Source organism: Clarias gariepinus, chromosome 2 (genome assembly GCF_024256425.1).
Source record: "Clarias gariepinus isolate MV-2021 ecotype Netherlands chromosome 2, CGAR_prim_01v2, whole genome shotgun sequence".
Classification (NCBI taxonomy): domain Eukaryota; kingdom Metazoa; phylum Chordata; class Actinopteri; order Siluriformes; family Clariidae; genus Clarias; species Clarias gariepinus.
Genome location: NC_071101.1, coordinates 36871848 through 36892668, shown reverse-complemented (window position 1 = coordinate 36892668; position 20821 = coordinate 36871848). Strand labels below are relative to the sequence as shown.

Below are 20821 nucleotides of genomic sequence, written 5' to 3'. Positions count from 1 at the left end.
TTTTCACCAAATCCTGGCGTGTTGCAGGATCATCATCATCCTCCTCCTCCTCCTCCTCCTCATCATCATCACAGCAGCCCTGAGCTCAGGATGCTCCGCCCACCCTGACTGCCCCAGTGCCTCAGTGCCTGTTGCTGCCCTCCAGCAGTGCATATGCATGATACTGGGCACCCAGCCTGCCAGGCACTCTGCTGCATATACTGTAGATGTCAAAACTACTGTGGATTTTGTATTGTTTAGAGCAAGCTTTATTAAATTTGCTCCAAGTTTTTAGCTGGTCAGTGCCTAGGAATTGCCTCATTTCTTTTTAGATATTGTTGCAATTGACATTGTTGGAGTTTTAAATTTTTACACCTTTAATACGTCATAAAGCAAATCCAGAAACACGACCTACAATGATAAAAAAAAAAAAACAGCAGCCTTTGGTGGTATTTTCCCCCTCCCCCTTAACCAATCAATCACAATAATTTAAGAAAATATATATAAATAAATAAATAAATAAATTTAAAACATAATATAAACAATTATTAAAAATTGTTCAATTGTGTGAATCTTGTTATAGACTTTTAGTTTGTAATTTATGGTGCTGTTTTGGTAGTTAATTCATTAATTAATTAGTCTGTTCATTAACCTATTTATTTATTACCTGCTATTTTAACGATGTTCCACCATGCATGTAACAATCTATACATAAAAGCCGGATTGAGTAGAATGATTGTAACCTGTAGATGGCGCTAAATGGTGTATAATCTGCTATTAAAACTAAATAATTCGTCGTTTTTTCAAATATTTTATGACCAAAGTTTTGTTACAAATGTAAAATATTGTGATAAATCAGCAGCAGCAACAACAACAACAACAACAACAATAATAATAATAATAATAATAATAATAATAACAAATCAAAGAACTAATGTATATTATTTTCTTTATTTTCGTCTCTGTCATCATGGCCTCATATTAATGAAAAAATATAAAATATTTCTTATAAATTAACATCTCTGATGCAGCTCTGTTTAATCCACTGATGATTTAAAAACACAATCACACAAAGTATAATGTGTAAGTTTGCGTGAGAACTACACACTGCTTCTGTGCTTTTCAGGGGCGGACTGGGACCAAAAAGTGGCCCTGGACTTCCTGGCCCACAGCAGCCCACATCATAATACATTGGCTCATTAATGTAGAGATGAATTTTTAACACCAGTTACTAGTATAAAAATATAATACAGTACAGAAATCAATGCTATTTAAACATATTATTTGAAGTATAATAATGAACATATATTGGTCCATATCAGTAAAACAAAGAAACAAAGGAAAGAACAACAGGACAAACAACATATAAATCTATAAAGACAATATTTTAAAAAGAATGGCAATAAAACTGAACAGGTAAGCTAAAATAAAATCACTAGCAGCATTAGCTTACGCTAGTAAACTAGTTACTTATTTTAATTATTATGGTAGTCAATATTATTTCGAAATAATGCTGAGAAACGTTATTTTAAATTAATATTGACTACCACAATAATTACTAACACAAGTTAATGCTGTGTGTTTCAGAAACTAGACCAAACTAGTTAATATTAAGGGAGGGCGATACATCCGCATCCGTAACATAAACACGCGCTGCTTGTCGGCGGCGCTCGTGCGATCGACGCACTCATCCATATGCGTAGAAAAGAGATGCAATATTATGGCTTCCGTCATCTTTTATATATTTGCGTACTGACTGGGCCGCCCACATTGGCCAGCGGGCCACTGGGAAAACTCCCGGTACTCCAGATGGCCAGTCCGCCACTGGTGGTTTTCTTATAAAGCACACACACACACACATAAGACTCACTCACTCACTCACTCACTTATTAACTCACACACACTTTTATTCATCCTCTATACCGCTTTACCCAGTGTACACAGGCTCACACAGCCTATCCCAGGAGACTTAGGACACAGGACATGGTACACCCTGGACACATCATCATATAGGGCAAACCTGGACCCTGGAGGTGCAAGGCAATAGTGCTGACCACTAAGGTCCATGGGTTAAAGGTGATAACATTCCCAGTGGAACCCAAATGTCTAAACATCCTGAAGCTAAAACTGTTACTCAGAGGGCAGAGGTTTTATGAACTGAGAGATCTTTACAGGCCACAATACCCCATATAGACCAAAGCAGATGTGAAATTGATGAAATTTCTATATCTCAAGCTGGCCACTAAAGTAAAGACACCACAGATACTGTGCTGTAATGACTCATACATTTAGCAGTACTGAATGATTTAAAATTTGGTCAGGTACCACAGGTACTTAAAGCTGCTCCAGCTCTGGTCAACATAGAAAGTTTAAATTTTGGAGTATTACAGACTCACAAGTACCTATTCACCCAAATGACAAGCTGGGGTGGGACATGAACATGGACAAGGACGTGGAAGACCTGCACAAAAATGGGTCTGTAAGTTTGAGTGCTGTCGTCTACTTTGCTCTGTGCTGGGAAAAAGGCCATCAAAAAAGCCACAATAAGACAGCTGGATCAGAACTGGCCATCAGACTGGACACAGTGGAAGTGGTGGAGGATGGAAGGAGGCTGTCAAAGCTCACTGTCATCACTCAAGTATAGTTTTTTTCGCACTTCTTAAAGAATGATATAATCATACTTTAAGAACATTGCTCAGTAGAGTAAAGGACAGTGCTCAGTTAAGCACATTTAGAACCTGCACATGAGTGTGTCTGGTGATATTATGACCCATTTTGCACATAAATAGATTTCTACGTATCCTGTATATTCTTTAATGGTTTTGCATTTTAGTAAAAAACACTCACTCATTGTCTATACGACTTTATTCTGTATTTAGGGTTGCAGGGGGCTTCAGGAGACTTAGGGCATGAGGCAGGGTACACCCTGGACAGAGTGCCAATCTATCGCAGGGCACACACACACACACAGTCACACACTCATTCACACACTACTAACAATTTGGGAATGCCAATTAGCATAATCTGCAGGTCTTTGGACTGTGGGAGGAAACCCACCAAGCACAGGGAGAAAATGCAAACTTTTTGAATAGTTGTTTATTTTAATTCTTCTTTAGTCTTATCTCTTATTTAAGCTAAACACTCAGGTACATTTGGATTAGCGAATAGGGTTTAGTAAGTAAGAAATAATGAGGCTTGACAACTTGTTTGATACAGTCACAGGTTCCAATGCGTCAGTGTGAGCTACTTCATGGTCAGTTGCAAATGTTGCAGTCTCAGCATGCCTTGCTATGTTAGCCATAAATGAGTGTTTCTATGATGTGATTAGATTTAATTAGATTTGAAAACCTGGTCAGGGCATTAACTTACTTGCAGAAAGAGAAATAAAGCTCAGTAATTTTGAGTGTTTCAAAGTTGTATAAAAAAAAAGTTTGCATGTTCTCCCTGTGCTTGGTGGGTTTCCTCCCACAGTTTAACAATTTAAAGGAAATTGTCTTCTGAAGCGGTTCCAGAATAGATTGGGATTTGAAGCTCTTCATTTTTCCCTGCTTTCCTATTTTCCTTGACCAGATCCCCAATATCAGCTAAGAAGAAGCAGAAGCAGAACCATAGCCTGATGCCACCACCATGTTTTGCTGTGGCCTTATCAGTTGATAAAACATTTTCCACCAGGCTTGTATAAGACATTCTGTCTAATCACGCTACCCATCCATGTAAAAAACATAAGAGTTTATCACATGCAAAGAGTAAACCAGTGTGTACCAGTTGTTCCTGTAGGTCTCTTGATGAACTCCCTGATTATTTTTTTATACTTGTTTTATCAGTTTTAGGGAGATGTCGTTTTTTTTGTGATGTCACTGTGGTACTCCAGAATCCCCCTTTGTTGATGATGGCCTCCACAGTGTTATCTATTGTCTGATGAGACAAGTTCTCGCTTTGAGGTAAGTGAAAAAAATGAGATGTCACATTTCAAATTACTGCTAAAACAAAAAATTCCACCGGAGGGCTTCCAGAGCATCTTGCTGTGTCTGTGTGTGTGTGGTGATATAAGATCAGTATATGGTGATATATTAATAAATTAGGTTTAACCAGAATTTTTGAAAATGAATGACTGTTTTGTAATTAATTGCTCATGTGTAGTCAAATACCGACCCAGTATTAGTGATTATTATTTTGTGCTTAAAAAAAGGCATTTTTCCTCCTTTTTATTGGATCGTTTCAATTACCAGTTGTGCCAATTAGACAGTTTGAGCTCATTTAATTTTACCCATCATTGTTAAGATACTAGATATTTACCCCAAAATGTTGTGTCATTATCATGAAGTAGACCCATCTTAAAAAGCTAGAAAAAAACATTTGAAAGAAACGTCTGATTATCCATCAGAAAAGGCCATATTTCTGGTCAGTCTGAAGGTGTACTGTCCCAGAGACTAATCGCTAGGAATTTTAAAATCCCCTCTTCTAATGTTAACAGGAGGTAAACCATCTGTGGAGTCAGAAGGTAGTCGAGCCCTGGGTTTTTTGGGAGGCACCTTCTTGCTGATAAAAACAATGCTCTCATTGTATACTTAGGACAACTGTTAAGTCAACTGAGTATTCAACCCATCCATCTAGGAACCTCTGTAGTCCAACTATTGACTGTGGAGGGTAGTGCTAACTATTTTATTTATTCATGTATTTACAACCATGGTAGAACCTTTGGTGAACACCTACATGGCACACTACAGGTAATTTGGGAACACCAGTTAGCCTAATCTGTACATCTTTGGATTGTGGGAGGAAACACATCAAACACAGGGAGAACATGCAAACTCCATGCACAAAGACCTGGGACGGGATTCGAACCCAGGACCTCAAGGTGCAAGGCGACAGTGCTAACCACTCCGTATTATCCCCAAAATGTAACATGCTTTGGTGCACACATTTTAGCATCAAAATCTGGGTATGTATGCATTTTTTTATGTCTGTGTATCTTCTTCTTCTTATTATTATTATTATTTAAAATAATCCTGAATGTCCAGTTCTTATATCCTGTGATAAACAGACTATAATTTAAAAACTCTATAAGGATTAAAGTAGATTTAGAATAGAGTTAGACATTTGTTAAGTCTAAGAATCGTTTACTGATCCGATTCCGTCAGTTCAATGAAATGATTCACTAGAAAAGATTCGGTTCGTCCTCGCGCCGCACATCACTCTCCGGTTTTTTGCTCGCGCGCAGGCGACGCTTAGGCACCCGAGAGCTCGCGCCCTTCTCATATCTTTATATTTCTATTTCTATACACCTGTATTTTTCCTTTAGCAGAAAATGGAGCAAACAGAGACGGAGGTGAAGGAGAAAGGAGTTTCTTCCTCTCAGAGCGGAGTTGTTGTGCAAGTTCGGGAGAAGAAGGGAGCTCTGCGCGCGGCCATCCCCTACATGCCCTTCCCTGTGGCTGTCCTCTGTCTCTTCCTCAACACCTTCATCCCAGGCCTGGGTAAGAAACTCACGCGCATCATGGAGCGAGCTTTATTTTCATTATACACACTGTGTGTCTGTGTTCTCTTCAACACCTCTTAACTTTTTTAAAAATAATACTAAAAAGAACAGCTTTATAACCAGTGTATGTGTGTGTGTGAGAGAGGAAAGGAGAGAGAGACGTTTTGATTGATTCTACTTGACTAATTGTCTACTAGTTTCCTCCCCTTTTTAATGCCACTCACTGTAAATGTATACTCATTTTAATAGCCACATATTTAAATTATAAGTAAAATATAATTTTTTAAAACATCAAAAACCTTCCCTTAAAAAGCAATGAATACTATTTAAAAAAATGAAAGTTTTGAAATGCAGATTTTCCCATAAATGTATGCTTAGCCAAGTGACTAGAGCTCATTATAATAATTAAGGAAAGACACAAGGCTGACACAAAGCTGAAAAGAAGGAGTAAACAGTAGCAGGTTCTGTAAAGAAGGGCTGTAGAAAGTGGCACTGAACACTTTTTAATCAGAGGAGAGATCACACACAGGACAGCAGGGTAAAAGATGGCAGCAACTTAAAGATAATATTGTGATGAAAATATTGCTGATGATAGCAGGGATAAAATGGAGGATGGTAAATGCTGAATGGGTGGTGTTTTCTTTTTTTATTAATGATGTGCTTCCAATTCCCATAAATGTGTGTAAATTTGCACAAGTTAAATGCGCTTTACAAAACACTAAATGATAAAAAATACTAAATGCTAAAATAGTTACATTAGTTGCTGATGCTGGATGAGCATTGGATAAGTGTTGGATGAACATTGAATGAACGTTAGATGGGTGTTGGTTGAGTGTTGGATGAGCGTTGGACAAACATTGGATAAGTCTTGGAAGAATGTTAAATGAGCGTTGGATGGGTGTATTGTATTTCAGAACATCATTGGTATGAATGACCACAAGAACAATATTGGCTTCTTAACATTCTAGGAATGTTGTTTTGACAACCTTTTTTACAATCAATATTTAACCTTCAACCAATTTAAGGAAAAAAAAAAAACGCCATTAAATATGTTAGAATAGTACCGCATCAATTTATGTATGATTCATGTAACTCCATAGCTACGTTTTACTTTCACAGATATTAGGTTTCAGGTTTTTTTGCTACTGGAAATGTTAGAGTTCTGATTGACCAACTGACCAATATAAACATAACTAGCAATGTGTAAATTGGTCTAAATTATCAGCTGGACCTTTTACTGCAGCACTCAATGTTTTTAGAGTACCACTTTAGGGCATCAAGATTTGATCTTTTCATTTTACACTTCCCTAAAAAAAATGCTTCAAGCTCTGATTGGACTGTTCCAGAACACCGATCTTTATTTGAAGCACTTCCCTGTTAGCCTGGATTTGTGTGAGATAATTTAGGTGATATGAAGAAGACGAGCAAATGTTGTGTATCGAGTGACCTAGTGATAAGTTCTAGTTGCTGTCAATTTTTTTTTTTTAAATGTTTTGTTCTTGGTAAAGCATTCGTCATACTCGTTTCTTTGGCCTTAATGATGTTGGTACATCATGAAACTTGTATGATAATTGCTGCGCTTGGGTTTGAATGCGATGTGTTTATTTGTTTTTCACTTTACCTTCTCATTGCCAAATAGAATGCATACAGTACTATAATGCCCTTAAAAAGTGAAGATAATGGGTTGGTTAGATGACCTGAGGCCATAGAGAGTTAATAGCAAACAGGCAGTTTGAGCCGGACCACAACAGCAGGGTTAATAAAACTAAAGAAGCATAGCAGCATAGTAGTTTTAAATTCCATCATTAGTCATAGCAACACCTTTAGTAGAAAGCCCCATATTTATATATTATTAATTTTAGTATATAAGTATATTATTACTAATTTTAATAATTATTTTAGTAATTATTCTAAATCTAAGTGGCTATAAATGCAAATTAGTTTAAAGCCTCACTTTCTTCTTCCAAACCCTTCTGATGCAGATTTGCACTCTTGCTACTCTGTGTTGAAAAAAGTATTAGCCCCTTCTCTTTTATACCCTTTTTATTTTCATCTGTTTAATTTCTGATGTCATCAAACTGCTTCAGATATTTAAATCACACAAAAAAAAAACGGGTAGACACGAATTACAGTTCTGAAATGATCATCACTCATTTACTCAAGTAAGAATCTTGTCCAACACAACACCAGCTGGCCGTGTGTAAAAAAAAAAAAAAAAAAAAGAGTCGCCCCCGTAATGACTCAGTCTAACAATTAACCCATAATGTGTCTTCTGAAACGGGTCACCCCATAAGCCCTTAACACCGGACTGATTTTCTGGAGAAATGTTACATCTGGGGTATAAAGCTAACACAGCATTCCACAGTATAATGTGGTGATAGTAGCGTGGTGATGTGGAGATGCTTCGTTGAATCAAGGTAACTTTCTGTAAATGAGATGTGCTCTCAAACAGGAAAATCACAAGCAAGGATGTCCGGTCATCAATCTGTGATTGTGACAGATAGGCGGTGCGGTAAGACATCAATCTGTGATTCAACAACAAGTCCATCTGTGATAGGCTTAAAAACACAAACAAATTAAAATTTTGGAATGGATTAGTGTAAATCACAGGCACTTTACCCTGAAGACCTCGTGTGTGTAATTCTGAAGTAAAGCAATTCTGCAAAGACGAATGGTTGTAAAAAATTGATCTCCAGATACCGGAAAGTGTTTGTTTGCTTATTAAATTTGGTCAGGGAGGGAGGGGGCAATTACTTTTTTCCTACAGTATAATATACTGGGAATTGAATTACTTTTTTTTACCTTCAGTAAACAAACTGTGAATACTAGAAATCATGCTGAAGCACAAATACTTTTTCACAGAACTGTAAGTAGGTTTTTAAGTTTGCAACCTTTTTCAACCATATGAAATAAATGTTAAGACATTAGGAAATCCTGTCTGGTCAGAGCAGAAACCTTAACAGCTGTTCTTCAGTTCCTTGAAGGTTTCACGTCCATCCTTAGTCTGTCACTCCTGATACACTGTGCTACTTTATCTACAGTAGTAACAAAATCTACGGCTACTTTGCATTAGTTACAGTCAGAATTAACATTCTGTTAGTTGTGTGTAGAGGAAATCTGCCACCGCCTCCTTCACACCATGACTGTTTGTGAAGACAGCTTAGATTGTACCAAGCCTGTCTGACCCCATGGCTTTTATATAATACTATTTTTGTGTGTTAACAGAAGTGTGGACTCTTCTTTTGTCTTCAGATTGTACAAATGCCAAACCGCATAAATCCTTTTTCACATAACAGACAAAAAGACCAGAGTTTTTTTTTTTTTTTTTTTACAACTTCCTGCTTTTTCCCTATTTCTCAGAACTAGACTAAGTCAAACATACACAAGAGTGCTTTCGGGAAATGGAGGATAAATGAGGGAGACATGTGTGAATCCAAGGCTCCGTGGATGGTGTTGTACAAGACCGGGTGCTTTTTCCTGTTACCATGACAGCAGATGTTGCCAAAAAGGCTTTTCTGTAACAGGCTCCATCAGTGTTCCCTAATATTTAAGATAACAGCTTTGTAATCTTGTAAGAATGATATGATGAACTGACATCGTTCCATTAAAATTTTTTATATTATGTAGCTATACATCGGCCACTCTAAATGACACAAGAATAGGCAGCTGGGGCAGCTCTGGCCACTTTAGGCAGGACTCCACAAGACCTCTGGGGGGAGTTGCTGTTGTGTGCCAGCAGATCTTTTGGGTGCTGTAGGCTGTGGGGTGGGGACTCTGTGGCTCAGACTTATTTTTCCAGCATACCCCATAGCACCCGAAGGATCCAATGACTAAGTCCTGGTGCCAGACACCACAGCACACCCCCAGGTCTTGTGGAACGTAATCTATGGGTCCTCAATCAGATTGTGATCTTGAGAGTTTGGAGGTGGGGTCAGCAGACATGGCTCTTTGCCTGTGTGCCCTTTGTTTGGCGGGCTGTGATGGACTGGATGTTCTGGTGTCTTTCTATCGTGACCAGCACTGGTTTCTTTTACCTGTGATTTGTGCTGCATTGTGTTTTCTGTGGGAACAGAGCACATGGTCTGGCCTTTGTTCCCCAAGGGCATGGATAAACCTTGGGTGCCCATGATCTTGTTACCAGTTTACTGGTATATATTTGTGTTATGGTTTAAAGTTAAAACACAACTAGGAGCTGAAGAAGGCTAGGTTAGCTGTTAGCTGAGCTCCCACACATCCTTAGTCCTTAAGAAACAGATGGAGCGAAGCAGAGATGTAACTCCAGAAATGTAAAAGCCAGAGATTCTAAACTGTCCCAAAGATTTATCCTGGTTCGGCTTGCAATACTAGGTATACATATGTGTCAAAGCTGTAACCGTCACAGCTTCAGGATTTTTTTTTTGGACGAAACCAGCTTGGAGTTGTCCTTTGTTGAGAAATCAGTCCAGTGTAAAGTGTTTTACATGTACAACTTTAGTGATGGTGCTTGAAACATTAAATAAACCACCATAAATAAACCATAGCCCTTGCCGTATCATGCAGAAGCTGGGATAAAAAATTAAGTCAAAGGTTCTTTTTATAGCCAACAACACAACATTTCCCTTGTTTCACTTCTGGCATCTACATCCTGCAACTGTTAAAGTGGTCTAAATTCAAAACACATGACTGTGGGGTCCTTTGGAAAATACAAGCAACTTCTGGGTGGAGTCGAGCCCTTAACGGAGAAGGGTCCTATCGTACTGTAGACACTGATCTAAATAGGAGAGCTTATGTTGCTCTGTCGAGTTGGTACTAAGTCTTTTGTTTACACCATATTGTTTACTGTCTGGAATTTTCACTAATTTGCAGCTCAAACATTTGCTCTGGTACACTTGGCCATTCTAGTCAACACTGTACCAAGAAGGCAGCCAGAGCTAACCATGCTACCACATTTATGCCGACAATATCTGAATCTCTCAGAAAATAATAGTAGATATCAGTTATTTGGCATTGGCCACCTTCAGCATGTCATGTCTGACTCATGTCTGGTCGCACATGCTCAGCTGGCAGATTTAAAGCCTGGCTCAAGGCTGAATCTGAAAGCTTGTGAAAGTTCCTTAATCTAAACAGCCTGTTGTTTATTGACGCTTGAGCTTAGGAACACCTGAAAGACACCACTAGATGCTTAAATAGGGTTGGATACTGTGCATCGCAATCCACCACATCAAATGTTACATTACCTGTGACAGCAGGGTTTTCCATGTGACTGTGTGGAGATTTATGACATTTTCACATTAGAGCCTGTGGATCATTTCCAAGAACACTTGACCCCAAAGTCTGGTAGATTTTGATCAGTGAGAACACAAATATTCTGCACTTGAGTCCATTTCTAAAGGTGGTCTTGAATACGGTACAGCATATTCAGGGGGGACTTAAATCAGCTATAGTACCTGAGAAGGGAAATATATTGCTGTGCAGATGCGACATCATCAGTGCCACCCGTCTTGTACGAAATCTCTGTGCGCGTGTAGAACACGAAGTAGGAACCCACGCGAGAGCTTGACATTTTTTCCCCTTAATATCAGTAATATTAAAAAATCCCAAAGTTAACTTTTTTGTTGCTTTCTTTTCTTGTGATTAACGGCAGCTCACAAACACAAAAAAACAGGAATCGCCAGATGTGGCAAAGAGAATGTACCAGTGCATGGATACATAGCTGAAACAAAAAAACTAATTGAATAAATATCAGATAATACAATGACAAAGCTCAATTCAAAATATCCTAATATTATTATAAAAACAACAAAAATATGTTTATTTTGTTAATCCGGTCCTGTGTAGAACTAGCCCTTTAGTTAATCACACAATCATGAAATTTATTTCATAATAATATAGAGGTCAACCGACACAGCTAGAGGTCAACCGATATGGCTTCTTCTATTTCCATCATCCAACACTATTCTGTCCTTGCTAGAGGCTGATCCTAGTCTGACCACCCAGGAAGCAGGGCTCTTATTTTCACATGTATAATGAAGAAAACACTAAAGAACCAACTGTTCCCCTTTCATCAACACAAATATGGTCATAAACCACATACATAATGTAGTTCAACGGAAAAATACAAGCTATATATAAACTATTTACTAGCTGTATAAGCTAGTAAATAGCATTATACTAACATAACATTACAAATCCCATAGATATGCTAGCACAGCACAGTTTATGTTCACTATAGGGCACTAACAAATTGAACAGGGGATTTTTCTTCACACAGTACAGGAGGAAGTACTGTACTGTACTGTTTACGTCACATTGCTGCTTGAGGCATGCCAGATTGGTCACCTATCACTCAGTCCTGGTGCAAAAATGAGAGAGAATGTCTGTGAATGTGGGTCAACTTACACACCATCTGAACTGTGAGAACATGGGCTCTTTTTATACAGAGCGGATTCTTTAAAGTGACTGACTGGTCTGATTTGTAACCATTTATGGATTTAATGTATATTGGCTTCCATATTTAACAATTACTTTTCATCGATGATATCAATTTGAATGGGTTTACCAAATAATCAATGAAATTTGTTTGTGTGACTGAGGGATGAGGAATGAGGTAATGTAAACCTACTGTATAAATAAACAGAACTAACCATGAAACGCGGTAAGCACTAAGATTGAGACACAACCGTAGCTAACACAAAGAATAAACAGTTGCTGGGCAACAAATTAAGGAAACTTGGAACGTATGATTAGAAGTGAAATGAGAAATACAGAATTCAGTTGCAAATAAGAATGAATACAAAACAGGAAGCCGAAAAGGAGGTCAATATAAAAGATCTTAAACTAAAACATTCCAATATCTGGGGTTGACCCTGACAGAAATAAACAAGCAAATTAACCTTGATTTCCAATCAGTGTTTTAAAATAGTTTTATGTTCAAAGATTCTTTCTTCTGATGCCACTGTTAATATACTAAATCTGGCATGAGTCAGAATTGTCTTATAAATCTCTTAATAGAATGACATTGCTGTTTTTGAACTTTACATTAAATGAAATAAAATAATAGGTTGAGATAACTTTGAATGACAATGTTGCAAATACAGCATTAAAATGATAAAAGTTCACCCTTTGTAGCACTTATGCTGCATAGCGCTTATTTGCACACCATTCTCCGCCTCCGTTGCCCCTTGACAGCTTTCATTAGAAGATTGGGACAGACGAATGCCTAATTCCTCCCTTCTGCCTCAGTTTTGATTTAGTAAACTTAGCAGAGTTTAACTGGAGTTCCAGACTTGCTTATAGATGTATCTTTTGTATTTCAGTTGTGAGATAAAGTCGTATTTGCATTATTTTGTATTTCAGTTGTTGTGTTAAGTCGTATTTGCAACATTGTGTTGATAGCATTTGTTCAACCTTACCCTAACATCATGTAGTCAGTGCTGGTCTTTTGCATCAAGTACTTCTAAATTTTAAACATCCTTGCAGACCGGCAGCAGACAACCAACACTCCTTGCCTCCTTAACTTTTCCAACATAAATCAGGTTCAGCATCATCACACACCCAGGAGTCCTCAAGTCTGCTCGAGGAGAATTAGGTTTTGTGTAGCAAATAGCTCTTTAACACAAATTAATGCATTATTTTCAGTCAACAGTTTTCTTTAAAACACCTCTTAGCAGCCGCAGTAGTCATTAAGGCTATTTTTTTTATCAAATCACTTGTATAAAATGTTACAGCCACAATAGAACACTGTGTTGTGCTCCTTTAAAGCAGACGGACTTGTTACATGCGTACTGCAAAGTGTCTGTGTGTTAAACCGAACAGACCAAGCACTTGAACTAAAGACTAAGCTGGATAATTACCTTCCCACACAGATGGTGCGCTCTGAACAAGGCTAAGGGAAAATTACAGTCATCTTCAGCCTAATGTGTAGGAACAAGGACCCCTCACCCACCAGCAACTTATTTCTTCTCGATCCTGTGCATCGTTTCTTTATAACAGAGTGGCATATCTGACTCTGAATGATAGCTGAATAATGTTAAATAAATGACAATCGATTTAAAAAAGTGCAACAGAAAGAAGGAAGAGTGGGAGACAAGATGTAGGAGACGCGAAGTGGCAGAACGACGGTATTCACGTCGCTGTCAGTAATTAGAGCGGCGTTAACAGCCATGCCTATATGCTGGGTTAGTCAAAACAACCAACACCCACGCACGGGTACAGACGGAAAGACAAAACGGATGACAGGATGAGTTCAGAGGGAGAAAATAAAAATTCTGAAAATACAATAAGGGCTGAGCTAAATGAGGAGTAGTTTAAGATGTTTTTTTTTTTTCACATAAAAAGAAATGAGTAGAATATTTCCTCAGAACATTTGTTTGTATACAGTAGGTAGAGTGAGTAAAAACACAGGTTTGGATTGGGAAGAATGGAAAAAGGAAAAACAGACAAACAAAATCTTTGCTTGCTGGTTGGGTGAAGTTGGGATTAAAAAAAAAACTTAGCATTTCATGTTTCATTGAGTTTTTTTTAAAAGTACACAACTCTGTTGTCTATTTGTCATTCCTCATCTCTAAAGAAGGGGATTTCTTCACCAATGCCTTTTAATGTAAATGTTGTAATTTATGATTCATAGCTGCTAATCGTTAGGATGACAGCATGTCGTTAGCACAGCGTTGGCTCGGTAGGAGCCCGGGAGGACCTGTCAACTATAAATTGTTCTTCACCGCCTCCAGGAGAGCTGTTGTTTATTTAGTTTTTTCCCCCCTTCTGCTGATGGATCTAGTATATGACTAACAATTAGGAGATACAATTAGATAGACCTGTGCGATTGAATCGATTGTTTGTTCAATCTGTTCAATTAGTTGAATAGAGGCGCCAATTTTTTATTAAGAATTCATTCACAATTAAAAAAAAGGATTAAGATCAAGATTAAGATGCCCCATGTGTTCTGCTTGGCATGCGTGTGGTGACTGGGGACGGTTCCACCTTACCATGAAAACAGTACTGGCCTCAGCTGATGCAGGCAGCTGTTCTCTGAGGACGTGGGACTGCAGTCTACTGCTTAATAGTTTAGGACTGGAGTTTCACTACAGTCTACATCCTCCAATAACAAACTGGACTGCATGTTAACTTAAAGACATCAACTGATGGAAGACTGTACTTCCAGCCACCTAACACACAGTATGACTGCAGATAAATCCCTGCTATCTGTTATCATCCAAATGAGGATGGGTTCCCTGTTGTGTCTGGTTCCTCTCAAGGTTTCTTCCTAATGCCATTTCAGGGAGTTTTTCCTTGCCACTGTTGAGCTCGGCTTGCTCATCAGGGACTATCTCATAATTTTTATTCATACACATTCATACATCATTCAGATTTGCATAATTTTATTTTGATTGTGTACAGTTGCATTGCGACAATGACAATTGTTAAAAATGCTGTACAAGTAAAATTTTATTGAATTAAATTAGTAGTTTTAGTTGTTTCGAATTTTTATTAGAAATAAATGCCTGAAACAAGTCACACCAAGAAGATTTCATAAAAGAATCCACAGTCCTTTTCACAGTTCTACCAGATACCAGTAATTGAAGGTAAAATATACATTTATTCCTCCTTTTTTTTTTTTTACGATTTCTGTATGTGGGATAATCTATAATAGCAGAGTAGATGATCATCAAAATAATTTAAATAACTTTTTCTGTGCTTTTAGAATTCACTCCCATTGGTTGGTATATCTGCAGGTATCACAGCTCTAAATAAAGTCAAGAACCTCAAACTTTTATCTTGTTCGAGGTTGCATGGAAGCCAGGAGCACACCTGAGATCGTACTTCAGTCCATCACACACAACATTTACATCATTTGATTTTTTTAATGCCTTTTTGCCGTTCCTTTTGCCTGTAAATGTCTAGGTACATTCATCTCAGCCTTCACAGTGCTGTGTGGTGCCAGGACTGATCTACCGGATAGACATGTGTGCTGTGTGTTCTGGCTTAACATTGCTGCTGCCTTCATCCAGATTGTCACTGCTGTGGTCATGGTGGGCTGGATCATGAGCATATTCTGGGGCATGGACATGGTCATCCTTGCAAGTGAGCATCACGCAGCATGACACATAGACTCTACAAACACACTATATATATAATGTATATAAAATGTATATGTCTTACAGTTAGATTCTGTCTTATGATAGACCAAAATATAAGCTTTTTTGTTACCAGAACCAGTAGTGTGTTGAATGGGTATCCTTAGACCATTGCCTGGTGTGCAATAACTTTCTATCCAGTATTTCCACTCTTTCAGGGATACCTTATCGGCTAATAGTTAAGGGTTTAGAAGGCACATGGATGTAACAGTTATGAGGGACTCTGATGTGACTTCAGTCTCTTTTGCTCAAATTAGGTAGACCTCTAAAATCATTTTAGTTACTGTAAATTAAGTTAAGCCTTTATTTGTCACATATACATTACAGCACAGTGAAATTACTTCTTTGCATATCCCAGTGTAACTGGGGTCAGAGCACAGGGTCAGCCATGATACAGCGCCCCTGGAGCAGATAGGGTTAAGGGCCTTGCTCAAGGGCCCAACAGCGGCAACCTGGTGGAGCTGGGGTTCGAACCGCCGACCTTCCGATCAGTAACTCAGTGCCTTAACCCTCCGAGGCATCACTGCCACCACTGTACTTGTCCATGGTCAAGAAATTATTAGTTGTCTTGTTTATTTTTACACCCTGTCCATTGATAATATATCCAAACCTTTTCCAAGCTTGTTTCTCTAATAGTTTCTGTAAGACTAAGCTTACATGTTCTTACTCTGAATAAGAGTATCCAAGAATGCTGTTTGTGTACACGACCACAATCCTTAACTCATAAGGGAATTATGAGTTAACAATTTGAGAATCCTGCAAGGAATGGGCTTGTATTCATATTGGCTGCATACTGATAAGCTCTCAAATGATAAATCAGTTTATAAGCTCTAATTACTAGGGCGGTGCGATTAAATTGTTTATGGTATCTTTTGTTGGACAGTTTTTAATTCAGAATTGATTCGCACATTTAAAAGGATTTAGTTAAGCTTTTACAGTGGTAACTATGCTAAAATTCACAAATTCCTTGAAAACATGCCACAGCTTTTTACCACAGGCTGTAAGAACTGGACAAACACTCTGTGGTCTCACCCATGAGTTTTCTAAAGACTGATTTTGAAGCTCTGGTTATCACCATCTTGGAAGGAACTGACTCCGCCTTAACCTCAGTTAATCCATAAATGGGCCAATGGGCAGACCGAACAGAACCTGGGATACTTTTTAATTTGTACCAAACCAAGTAAAGGATGGTTTAGATCCATAGCTATTCTTTACTTTTGAAGCATTTTAATGTGTGGGATTATAGTCCTATGACCAGGTGCTCATAACTCTTATACTGTATTTAAGCAATTGGTTGAATCTTTCTCTAATGTTGTTTTTTAAAATATTAATTCTGTCTTTTATACCCATTGTGAAGTCACCATAGTACAGTATTTGACCATTATTTAGGAAAAATCTTCATCACTATATTTCTATGCTGTCAAAAAATTTACAGTAATTTTCCTATTTATTTTCCATGCTGCCCTGCCTCAATAAAAAGTCTCTGAAGGTAGGTTCAGTGCATGGCCTTTGTTCTGCTTCTTTACACTAAATATTCAGACAGGACTGCTTCTTGCCTCCTACCTCGTCCCATCTGTCAGCTTTTCACCAGGCCATCTGAGCTAACTTTGGTCTCACCCTTCACAGCATCTCAAATTATTGCTCCTTTTACTATATACAGGATTAAATGTGTGTAGATATCAGAGAGTGTTTTGCAGTCATAGACACAAACATGACGTTAGCTTAAAATAATAAGCCATACGGTAGCAGTGTGATCCTGCTAGGTGGTCTTCCGATGTGTCAGATACAGCACTCATCCATTGCTGTAAGTGGCAGGCTGTTATGTTTTCTTTTATTGGAACATCAGAAGAAAAAAAACCTGTATGGAGCTACATGTCTGTGCAGCTGCTAGCATACAACTTGGCCTGCTAATTATTCCTAATCTCTGCGAATGATAAAAATTACAAGATGTAGAAAAATCCAGTACTCAGTGCAGACTGGAGATATTTTACGTTTAGGATTTTATAGTTGAATTCTGATTTGTTGATTTCTTATGTGTTAATTGTAAAGCATAAATTTTGATATGTTTGTTAGACAATGCTAACACAAGCTACCAGAATTATCACTATTTAGAAACTCAGGAAGCCAGTATTTGTATCAGAGTTGCCAAATCCTCGCTGGAAATTTATTACAGAGGTCAGATGTAGGTCAGAGATGGAGAACATGTTTATAACTTAGCATGGATTTACTGATGGCATGCACAGGATCATCTAGATCCTGCATTGATATCCACAACTGCTAAACTGCCACTGCGCACTTTTGTGTTTGCTCTAGCTGGAATACGGTGTGAGATCATTGACCTTCGGACGATTACATATATAAGCTACTCTAGCATGTCTTCTGTTGCATATACTTTTTCAGATGAGATCTCTTTCTAATACGCTCATATAACTTTTTTCCTTCTCTTGTCAGGCTACAAGGAGCAGACATCCGCCCAGCAGTTATGAACCCTGTCTGAGAATAAGCTTCCTCTCACACTTCACCACTTCTGGCCACATTCTCTGGATAACCACCACAAAAAGAAGGGCTAAACGGCTAAGCTAGTCAGGATTTAAGGCTGAAAAAATATATACATTCTGTATATAGTGTTTTGTTATTACTAGCAGAATCATGCTCATGTGTACCAAGTCTTTTCTTTAATCTGTCTTCTTGAAGCTTAAAGTAGATTTACAGTACAAACTGTTAGACAGCTATTCTAGCAACACCCAGACCAGTACCGGCCCACATACAGTAACCCTCTGCAGCGATTGTAAGGAACCTGTCCAGTACATACAGCTGACCATGCCCATATCTCAGGGATGTTGGGCCACTTTTGGCCTGTAGTTGAAAATGTTTTGTTGTTGTCTTTTTCTTAAATCCCAGATGTTACCAGAACTGATCCTTATGCTACAACCTTAATTTGACCTGCTGTCTGGGTTCAATGCAAGCCTGACCTTAGATAATGTTTGATAGTGAACTACTTCCTGTACACTACACTGCACCCAAAAGCCACTTCATTTGGTATGCTTTTTTTTCCAGTACTAGTTTTGACCTCTTTTGCCTCATAACTGCCTTAATTCTTCATAGCATAGATTCAGCAAGGTGCTGGAGAAATTCCTTAGAGATTCTGGCCCATATTGACATAATAGCATCACATAGTTCCTGCATATTTGTCAGCTGCACATCCACGATGCGAATCTCCTGTTCTACCACATCCCAAAGATGTGCTATTGGATTGAGATCTGGTGACTGTGGAGGCTATTTGAGTACAGTAAACTCATTCTCATGTTTGAAATGACTTGTGGTCATAAAGAAAATGTCATGGTCAGCGACAATACTCAGGTAGGCTGTGACATTCAAACAGTTCTCAGTTGGTATACAGAGATCCAAAATTGCCCAAAAGAAAATATCCCCCACAGTATTACCACCTGAAATGTTGATTTAAGGCAAGATGGATCCATGCAATATTGTTTATGCTAAATTCTGACCCTACATACCACCCTAAAATCAAGACTTATCAGATGAGGCAATGTTTTTCCAACCTTCTTTTGTCCAGTTTGATGAGTCCATGAGTCATGAGTTATAGCTTTAGTTTCCTGTTCTTAGGAGTAGTACACTGTGTGGTCTTCTGTTGCTGTAGCCCAGCTGCTGCAAGGTTCAACATGTTTTGCATTCAGAGATGCTCTTCGACATACCTCGGTTGTGACAAGATGTTACAGTTATTTGAGTTCCTGTTACCTTTATATTAGTCAATCCAGTCTGGCCATCCTCATCTGACCTCTGGCATCAACAAGGCATTTTTGCCCAAAAAATTGCTGCTTACTGGATATTTTTTCACTCTTTTTCAGACCATTCTATGCAAACCATAGAGATGGTTGCGCTTGAAAATCCCAGTAGATCAACAGTTTCAGAAATACTCAGACTGAAAACTGCGTTTCTTCCTCATCCTGATGCTCAGTTTGAACTTCAGCAGATTGTCTTGTCCATGTCTACATGACTAAATGCGAGTTGCTGTCATGTGATTGATTAGATATTGGCGTTAATGAGCAATTGAACATTTATAGATAATTAAACTGCTGGTGAGTGTAGAGAGCCCTCAGTCCACGAGATAAAATAATGTAATTTGAATGTGATTTATTTCACTGACTTACAGTATATACAAAGACTATTTTTATTGACTATTATTATATTTGAAAAAAAGATCAGCTTAGTCAAAATCTTTGTATTTGTTATTAAAAGTAACATTAAATGTTGTAAACATTGTAACATTTTTAATACTGTTTTTTTTTTTGCATCTCCTGAGATATTTATACATAAAGTGTGTGATTTTTAGGTTTTGTTGTTCAACTAACACCAAAGTTTCAAATATCCCACTTTTGTTGAATAAGTAGGTGTGTCAGTAGATACTGTAGATATCTGATGTGTTTACCTGTTTATAGCATTTAAAAAAAGGCTATTGTGTAAATAATTGTTTATTCAGACGAAACAGGAAACAAAACTGCCTGTCATTTTAAGACTTCAAACAAAGCAAACCTGTGACAAAATTCAGCTACAATAAAATTAAATATGAATTGTGACATTTCTGTTTTTGGTATTGTGTTGTATCTAATAAACCGTTCCTAAAACACTGTTGAGTAATGCTTCTGTTTTAAATGTTCCATAGGAAGTGTGTGATGACTGATGAAATTAAAGCAGTGTTAACAAAATCTGGATTTGTTATAATTATTATTTTTATGTTTTTTTTTTGTGGCGGTACACTGCCTAGCCAAAGAAAAGTTGCACAATGTAATATTTCATTGGACTGTTTTTTGCATTGATTACAGCCATAGCATCATTTTAATAAGCTTATGCAACATACAACATTTATTATTATCCAGAGTGGCATTAATTTCTTTCCAAGATCATGTATTGATGATAGGAGAGTCAGACCGCTGTGTAATGTCTTCTCCAGCACATCCCAGAGATTCTCAAAAGGATAAAGGTTTGGACTCTGTGGGGGCCAATTCATGTTTGAACCATGTGTGACCACTCGTTCTCTCACAATTTGAGCCCATCGATTCTCTGCATCATCATTTTAGTCTGGACTCATCAGACCACATGACCTTTTTTAAGCTCCCTAGCAAATTAAAGGCTTTTTTCCCCCAAATTATCTTATTGAAAAGTGGGTTTTTTAGTCTACACAGCTTCGCATTGTGCTTTTTCTACTGCAATGTGTTGTACACATTTCTTCCTC

General features: G+C 37.9%; 1 protein-coding gene across 1 annotated transcript; it reads left to right on the top strand.

Moving 5' to 3' along the window:
- The first annotated feature begins 5223 nt into the window (after positions 1-5223).
- On the top strand, positions 5224-20262 carry stum (stum, mechanosensory transduction mediator homolog). Its single transcript, XM_053514697.1, has 3 exons — positions 5224-5456; positions 15338-15517; positions 18022-20262. Exons 1-3 carry the CDS (start codon positions 5288-5290, stop codon positions 18054-18056), a joined length of 384 nt encoding a protein of 127 aa, XP_053370672.1. The 5' UTR covers positions 5224-5287; the 3' UTR covers positions 18057-20262.
- Positions 20263-20821: the final 559 nt, after the last annotated feature.